Source organism: Psammomys obesus, unplaced genomic scaffold, assembly GCF_907164565.1.
Source record: "Psammomys obesus unplaced genomic scaffold, mPsaObe1.curated_primary_1811, whole genome shotgun sequence".
Classification (NCBI taxonomy): Eukaryota; Metazoa; Chordata; class Mammalia; order Rodentia; family Muridae; genus Psammomys; species Psammomys obesus.
Window position 1 is genome coordinate 9,543,235 of NW_026596143.1, and position 8,351 is coordinate 9,551,585.

The window sequence follows — 8,351 nt, forward strand, 5'->3', positions numbered from 1 at the left end:
GTCGACCCAACTGTTAGCGCCTCGAAGTGCACTGCCTACCGGCTCCTTGCTAGACTACAGGGGTTTGATGACTTCTGTTTTTTTTTTTTTTTTTTTCCTTCCTGGCCTCATCACTTCCCTCTCTTGGCTCTTTCTCTGCTGGGGCCCTTTCCTGTCCTTTGACCCAGTGACTGACAGCTGGATTCTGGCCACTGGAGGAGAAATGTGGGCAGGCTGAGGGTTACATTAGGGCAGGCTTTGTCGGAGCCTGATGTGTCTCCACTGACCTTGGAGCAAAATAACTGGGAAGACCAAGGGGAGGCAGTTTCCTTCCCTCTTTGGTTGCTGGTTTTAATGTCTTCTTTGTTGGTCTGCATCCCTGGAGGCTACACTGAAGAGAGAGGCTTTAGGCTGTCTCCTCCCTCCTGGACAAAATGGTGCATGCTTTTCCTGTTTAAACAGGGCACAGTTGTGAAGTGCCCTGACTTCGCACACACCAAGGCCCGGCAACGGCTGCAATAAATCAATAGGAAAATACAAGCTGCCAGTTAGACTAAACAAGTGCATTTGCAAAGACGGCTAGCCCTCATTAATCACTCTGACAGTCCTAAAAACACATTTCCCCTTTAATGACTGTATTTGGATAATCAGTGCTTTTTCCTCCTCACTCAGTTTGAGTAACAGACAGCTGGTGTTATTACAGCCATCGGAGAGGGAGTGCTGGGATTAGGGTCGACCAAGAGCCATCCGCTGGAGGTCTCAGCAAAAAAATGCAAGCTGGTTGGCTGCAAAGCTGTTGTTGGGCCATAATGAGGGGTCGCTTTGTACTGCCATGGACAGCTTAGGGCAGCCCTGTGCAAGCTGCCCCCAAACCTCCACACCCACCTGCATTATGTGAATGAAAAACCTCTTGTTGGTTTTATGAGCCCTGGTCATGTGACCCTGTAGAGGAAGCAGGAGCTACTCCGGGAGGAAGGGGAAGATGAGTAAATGTGATCTAAGCTTTGTTTCCTTCAGGTGACTTTGTCTTTGAGGAGAAAGTTGGAAACCTAGCACATTCTTCTTTATAAATGATGTAACACATTAATGCACAGCACATTATGAAAATGGTAATTCAAACCCATAGTGCTCCAAATTAAACCATACATTATCGGATGCACTCAACCATCTATTTTGCAAAAAGACAGGATGAATGAAATCAAATCAAACAGAAAAGTGGAGTGCAGCTTCTTCTACAGAATGATTAATAAAGTGCAGGCCTCGGGATTACTGCAAGACGGATGCTGCCCAACCCCAACACGCATCAGAAGGGAGTTAGCTCCGATACAAATACAGGACAGTAGGATGGGCTGAGAGAGGTGACCAGAGCTGTCTGGGAATGGCGAGTGGTGGAAAATCGAGGATAGTCCGGAAGGCTAAAACCACATCCAACTAAACCAAGCCTATATCTGAGGGCAGGCCTTCCCCCTCCTTCTCTTCTCCTCTCTGCTGCCCACAGGGCCACAAAAATAACCCAGCAAGAGGTGTGAAAATAGGACTCAGAGCCAGGAACATCCAATGTCTCAGGTTCCAGCTTTGTGGCTTCCAGCCTGGTGCCCCAGGAACACAGGTCTCATTTCTGGAGCCTGGAGAGATTAGGGGAAAGAGGAGGAGGAGATATTTGGAGAAAAGGAGGTAGAGAAATACAAGGTGGGAGTTGCCAGATATATCAAGTATACAAATAGGCAGCTGTTGTAGGGAGAGCTCCTCTCTATTAAAATGATGATTAATAGGAATTAAGCTGTTAAAAGTAAACTCCCCACCAGCTAACTATAACAGGCAATTTCTTAGGAAAAAATTCTAGTTTATGAGTTTCGGGGTGGGGAGGCATTGTTTAAGGGTAAAAATCTTATTTCCAGCCATTTGGTTGCCAGGGTAGTTTGGGCAAGTTAGTCCAACCAGGCTCAGTTCGCCCTCCCTGGTCCCAAGTGCAATAGTTTTCCAATAGTTTTTTTTTTTTTTTTTTTTTTTCATACCAAAGGTGTAGCCCGAGCAGCTATTAGCAAAGCTTTCTTTTAGTATAGAGAGGACTTGTTAGCTATGGGAGAGAAGAATCTTTTTCATCTTTCTTCCTAACTAGAGAAGAAACTCTTCCCCAGGGAGGAAGAGTTACCGACCACAAAGCCAAAAGAAAAAAGTTTAGGAGCCCTTTCCATTGGTTTTAAGGGATGCTGGAAAAGAAACGAAAGTGTCTGCCCGGGAGGGTTGTGGGGGAGGGCAGGGGAAAGCAGGGAATTGGGAGGAAAGGAAACTGGGAAAGAAACAATAAATAGAAAGCAAAACGGGGAATGTCTGCATTTCAGGTGTGTGGGAGAGTGAACCACCAAACAATGCTGGTTCCCGGGCCCACCTGGGGCTGGTCTCAGGGTGACTCGCTGCCTGGCTGCCCTGGACTCCTGTCCTCCAGGGATGCCAGCAGCATACGGTCATTGAGTGGCCAGCACGGGTACTGGACAAAAGCAACAACAACAACAGCAACCACACAACTTGATGTTCATTTAACTGACAGAACTTTGTCTAGACGCAGAGATCTGGGGATACATAAATGTCGCGCATTGTACTGAAGTGTCCAGAGCGGTGCGACTTTTCAGGGAGCCTCAACCCAGAGGTTCCGTTTGTGAACACTGATAAGCCTAGATGGGAGAATGCGCCCCCCTGGCCCACCTCTGGCAGTGGACTCTTGCCTACCAAGCTTCAGAAGCCGGAAGTCTGTAGGTACAAACTACCTGTTAGGTAGTTTTATCCTCAGAGAGGGCAAAGCGCAGCAGCAACAGGTCCAAAGCCCTGTGGCACCCACTGAGGTGCCCCCAGGCCGTGTGTGCGTGCGCAGGGCAGCCTGGCTGGCCAACCAGCGTCTGCAATCCTGCTGCTGTGGCCGCCCCCAGTGGAGAGCAAGCGGTCCATGCTGGCACTAGCAGCTGATGACTGGGGACCTGGGCTCAGGGTATCCCTGAAGACTCACTGCGGAACCTCTATTTCATGCAATAGGCAAGTATACCGGGCCAACACCCTGCTTAACAGTCCCTGTTCTCCACTGCGAGAGGACACAAGTGAGTAGAAAGAATTCGGGTAAGAACTGGGTCTCTGAGCCTAGATTCCCCATACCAGAATGGCTTCGGGGTCCTGGATCTTCGCTGAGAATTCTCGGCAAAACCAAACTGGTTCCGAGTTTCCAGAGTCCCAGAGGACCTAAGTCGATAACACAGAGTTGGGTGAGGCGCCCTCAAGCCTCACGAAACGGCCCTCTGAGCAAGTGTTTACCCTTTGGTCGTGAAAAGAATCCCTCCTACCCAGGAGCACAAAGTATAAAATCTTGGGCACCGCAAAAGGTCGGACAAGTTGAAGCCTCTCAGCCTGTAGCTCTCCTTACTGCCACGAGATGGCGCCAGAGCCACGTCTCTGCTCGTCCTCCCGCCGGGCTTGGGGTAAGGCAGAGGGAGTTCGTTCAGCTCTCCTTCCTTCCTGGTTCCCTTTCTCAGCCCGTAGCCCTTGAGTTCCCGCCCCGGAGGAAGATCCACTTTCACACACACCCTCGCTCCACTTTGCCCCCAGGAAATGCCAAGGCCTTTGAAGTAACCCTGGGAGCCAAACAACCAAATGGAAAAAAAGAATAAGCAAAGATGGTTTTATGTAATTTGTAATACATTGGTGCAAGTCCTCTCCTAGAGAAAAGGCGTTAAACGCGTCTTGGAAGCGGGAGTCTCAGAAGGAAATCTTAAAGCTCTTAAGAAAAAAAAAAGAAAAAAAAAACCAACAAAACAAAACAAGGACATCTGCTTAGGTGTCTGGAAGCGGAACTACGTGAGGCAAGAGAGAAACACACCACGGTGTGAATATAGCCAAGTATTCCATTTATTAACAAAATAGTCTTAGCAAGGGAGAGAGCTCTGTTCACCCCACAGGAGGCCCCGCAGCCCCGGCACTGCTGCGTAGGACTGGGAGGGAGGGAAGGTGTGGGAGAGGTCTTTAATCCTAGCCACCGCAGGAACCCAGGGAAACCCACTGCCAGCTTTGGCGATTGCTGGCTCAGGTCTGGGACAGGGCGAAGGGAGTGCTGTGCTCCTAGGGCTCCCTGAGTCCCCAGCCTGCCCCCAACAGAGCTACGGATGTTGTCTGGTCTGCTGACTTTGGGACTAGTGTACTTTGGGGAGAGCCCTCAAGGATCCCCCGCCCTGCCCCTCTCCTCATCGGAGAAGGGGACAGGCTCAGTCCCAACTGGGAAGAGAGAGAGAGAAAGAAAAAAAAAAACAACAACAACAACAACAACAAAAAAAAACAATGACGGTAAAGTACTTCACAAAATATAAAGAGCAATTTCGTGCCAGCGGGGCCTTCTGAGACGTTTAATTGGATGGGTCAGGTTCCCATCAGCCAGCAATCTGACTTCAGGGCAAGGCATGGGTCCCTTAAGGGCCAGATAGTACAGAATGGATGGCAGGCTCAGTGGGAGGCCGCTGGGTCACTGCAAGGGGGAGCCCGCTGGTGGCCCCGGAGCTGAGCACCCTGGAGGGTCAAGGCTGTGATCTGATTTGAGGGGCCAGAGCCTAGAACCAAGTGCATATAGAGACCTGGTTCAGCAAAGCTCAAGATCTCCGGCCACCACGGTTGTCCCCCTTGTCTCCCCCCAAAAAAAAATTATTACAATTCTTGTACAAAAGGAAAAAACTTAAAACCTCACGTGGAAAGAAACAAGAGTGGGTGGAAGGGAAAGGGAAGAAATGCGGTTTTAACAGTTAAGACTCATGCAAGAGACTTCCCAAGATGGGGGGAACTAAAAGCGAAGGACCCCGGCTCTCCCTTCATTCCTTAGAACCAAATCAGTCAAAAACAACAACAGAAGAACAAAACAAAACAAACAAACAAAAAAAAACCACCTTAAAAATATACACCTAAGGGGGAGCAAAATAAAAAGAAGGGAGAGGGAAATGGGGTCGTGCCGTTATCTGGGTGGTTAATATTATTTGGGGAGATAGACTTTTTGCATACCATTGACTCATGTGGGCCATTAATGCACTTATATTTCCAGCTTGTAAGCTAACATTATAGTAAATAAATACACAGTCCGGCGGGAGGGGCTGGGCTGGATCCCGGCAGGGGTAAGCAGTAGTGGAGGTCGCAGCGTCTGAAGGTGGGACTCGCGGGAGGAAGGGGTGGGTGGGGCAGGGCTGGGAGGGGCCAGAGCTGTAGTTACTGGTATCCGAGCGCCGAGGCGGAGGCCAGTCTCTGTCCATACAGTGCATATGGCGAGTAGTAGGGTCCGGCTGTGGGCAGGGACGGCACGGCCAGGCCCCCGGCTGTGGATAAGTGGCTCTTGCCATAGGGGTGGTATCGGCTTAGCCCCAAAGTGTGTGGACTCCGCAACGACAGCGACCCGGGGCTGCCGGGGGCGGCGGGCGGGGGGAGATGCAGATGACAGGAGGCTGCGGCTGCGGCCGCGGCCGCGGCGCTGCCCAAGCTCGAGGCCCCGGGGTAGGCGGCCAGAAGTTTCTCTGCGCCGGGCAGGGCCGTGTGAGTCCGCAGATGGCTGAGAAGCTCCTCGGAGGTGGCAAAGCGCTTGTCGCAGGGCCCGCTGGCCGCTACCCAGTTGCAGCTGTGCGGCAGCGGTTCGTTCTGCAGCATGAAGCCATAGGTATAGAGGGGGTGGCCCGGGAGCGCGGCCTGGGCCGCGCTGGAGGAGAGCGCAGCCGGTTGCAAAGGGTGCCCGGGGTACACCAGAGGGTAGCCGCCGGCCTTCAGGCTGGGCCCGGCCGGGTCGTGAGCGCTGCAAGTGGAGCAGCTGGAGCCGCCGAGGTGCGAGGCGCTGTGGTAACCTCCCAGACAGTAGGGGTCACGGCATAATCCCTGCAGGAAGGAGGGCGGAGAGGCCCCGGTGAGCGGGCTGGAGCTGGGAGGCTTGCCGGGTGGCAGGCCCAGGCCCCCGGACAGCTGGCCTCCCACTAAGCCAGACTTGCTAGGATCCAGGCCAGGCACGAACTGAGACGGGTAGCCGGCGTAGGCGCCCACGATGGAGCCGTGGTAGCCCATGCTGGAGGGCGGCAGCGGGAACACCGAGTGGCCCGGTTTGTAGGGCGACACTGGAGCCACGTGGCCCGCCCCCACCAGGCTGGAGGGCGGCTCTGACTTGCGCCCTGACGCCGAGGCCTCCGAGCCGCCGTGAGCCGAGTCCCCGCCGCTGCCTCGGCCCCCAGCGGATGGCTCCGGACTGGGCTTGGCCTCCTGGTCTTTCTTGTCAAGTTCCCCGCCGCCGGCCCCGCCGCCGCCACCGTTCTTGCAGTCCGAGTGGTGCGGGGAACCTCCCCGGGAGCCGCCGGGCGAGGACGAGGCGGACGGGGTGGAGACCGGTGCTCCATGCGGAGGAAAGGGAGGGCAGGTGGCGCTGGGGACCCTGAAGCCCGCCTTGTCTCCGGGGGACGAGGAGGAGGAGGACGAGGTGGAGGACACGGACGAGGAGCCGCCGTCTTTTCGGGAGTCCCCGCCGCCGCCGGAGCCCTTGGAGTAGGGCTTGAAGCTGGACTTGTCCTCGGCCGGGGAGTCCCCCAGCTGCTTGAGCGCGGCGGCCGCCGAGGCGGCCCCGGGGGCGGAGCGGCTCGGGTCCTTCTCGGATCCCAGCCCGTTGGCCGCCGCCGCTACCGAGTTGAGCTTGGACGAGGGCGGCGGGTCGGGTTTGCCGATCTGCGAGCAGGTCTGGGCGAGCAGTGCCAACGGACTCTTCTTGGCGTCCAGCTGTGGGAGACAGTGGCGAAGGGGAGGGGGAGAAGGGTGAGATCAGGAGACCCGCTGAGCGCGCAGGGACGCGCAGGGGCGCGCCGGCGACCCGGGCCAGGCTCCGGCCGAGCAGCGTCGTGGGTTAGTCCCCAACACCTGCCTTCCCGGTTAAAGGTGGCTTTCTCTGGAGTCGCCCCTTTTCATCTACTCCTCCCCCCCCCGCCCCCACCTCCTTGGCCCAGGGAAAAACTTGAACCTTTAGTTTGGGAGAACTTCGTTTGGGACGGGTTTGTGGCGACGGCGCTCGGGATCAGGGCAGGGAGAGGCGCCTTCCAAAGGCAGAGCTGCAGTTGGCCCTGGGAGTAGCCACTCCCTCTCCCCCCCTCTCCCTCCCTCCCGGGGAGGACAACCGGAGAAGTCGGATGAAGAAAGGCCCGAGATCCCGAGCGTCTGGGTGTTGTGCAGTGTGCCCCAAGAGGCCGGGGGAGACGCAGTGGGACACGGATCGGGGGTGGCGGCGAGGGAGGCCCAGGAGCCGTCTTTGGAAAGGACTCTGGGGGCCAGAGGAAAAGTAAAAGGCTCTGGGCACAAGAGCAAACCCAGTCCGGCAGAAACCACGCAGCTCCGAGGGGCGAGTAGGCAAAAACCCTCCACCCAGTGGTCTAGGGAGAACCTGGAGGGATCTGATTCCTGCCTCTCGTCCCTCCTCATGAGGTCCGCCAGTGTGGCCAGCCTCACCGCCCCGGCGCGGCGCACCGAGCTACAGGGGCCAGGGAGCAGGGCTATGGCTCTGCACCGCACGGTGGAGGAACGGGTTCAAGTCCGGGTGGGCAGAGCCAGGAGACTGACCTCAATGGGGCTGACGGGAGTGGAGGACAGCGGCTGCAGGTACTCCGGGTGCAGGAGGTGACCGGTGTGAGCGCTCAGCATCTTCAGGACCCTGATAGGGAGCCGGTTCGCCTGGCGCAGGGGGTCCGCCGGGGGCAGGAGGGACACCGCTGCCGGCACCGCCGGCCTCTTCCCGCCGCCGCCGCCGCTGCTGCCGCCGCTGCCGCTGCTCTCGGGTGTCCTTGGGTTAGATCCAGCGGGCGAATCGCTCATTTGGAGGAGGCAGCGCCACTGGGGGGGCGGGGAGGGAGGGGAAGCTCCGGGAGGCGAGCTCCCGGGGCGGGTGGGCTCGCTCCGCTGCGTCGAACGCCGTGCGGCAGCCGCTGCGCCTCGGTGCAGCCTCCCCTCCTCCACCGCCGCCGCCGCGCCGCCGCCGCCGCCGCCGCCGCCGCCGCTAGCCCAGGCGAGCAACACAAAAACCTTCGCCTTCCGCAAGTGGCACGTCAAATAGCCGCGATCCGCAGCCACACTTCAAAGGGATCGCCGCGCCCGCCCAATCGCAGCTCTCTCCCGGACCCCGGGGCGGGGAGAGCGGCGGGCGGAGGCGGGCGCCGCCGGTGGGCGGGGAGACTCTTAAAGGGCCCTCGCCCGTCGCCGCCTCCCGGCCTTTGCTGAGCGCAGGAACGGCTCCCCTTTCCGGGTTCTGCCGGGCTGCCCTCGCCGCCGGGCACACGAGGGATGGGACTTCTAGACGCAGGCTCCGCGCCCCTCTCCTGTGGCCGGCTGCCACAGGGTGCGAG

General features: G+C 57.3%; 1 protein-coding gene across 1 annotated transcript; it reads right to left on the reverse strand.

The window, feature by feature from the left end:
- Window positions 1-3,852: 3,852 nt before the first annotated feature.
- Window positions 3,853-7,994, reverse strand: Znf703 (zinc finger protein 703). The gene is made up of 2 exons (XM_055593493.1): window positions 7,573-7,994; window positions 3,853-6,741 (listed from the first exon to the last, which is right to left on the reverse strand). The coding sequence occupies exons 1-2, from the start codon at window positions 7,822-7,824 to the stop codon at window positions 5,206-5,208; spliced, it is 1,788 nt and encodes a 595-aa protein (XP_055449468.1). The 5' UTR covers window positions 7,825-7,994; the 3' UTR covers window positions 3,853-5,205.
- Between the last annotated feature and the right edge of the window lie 357 nt (window positions 7,995-8,351).

Coding starts and splice junctions, on each gene's coding strand:
- Znf703 (XM_055593493.1), bottom strand. CDS start 7,824: ATGAGCGATTCGCCCGCTGGATCTAACCCAAGGACACCCGAGAGCAGC. Junction 6,742..7,572: donor CTCCCGTCAGCCCCATTGAG/GTCAGTCTCCTG, acceptor TGTCTCCCACAG/CTGGACGCCAAGAAGAGTCC.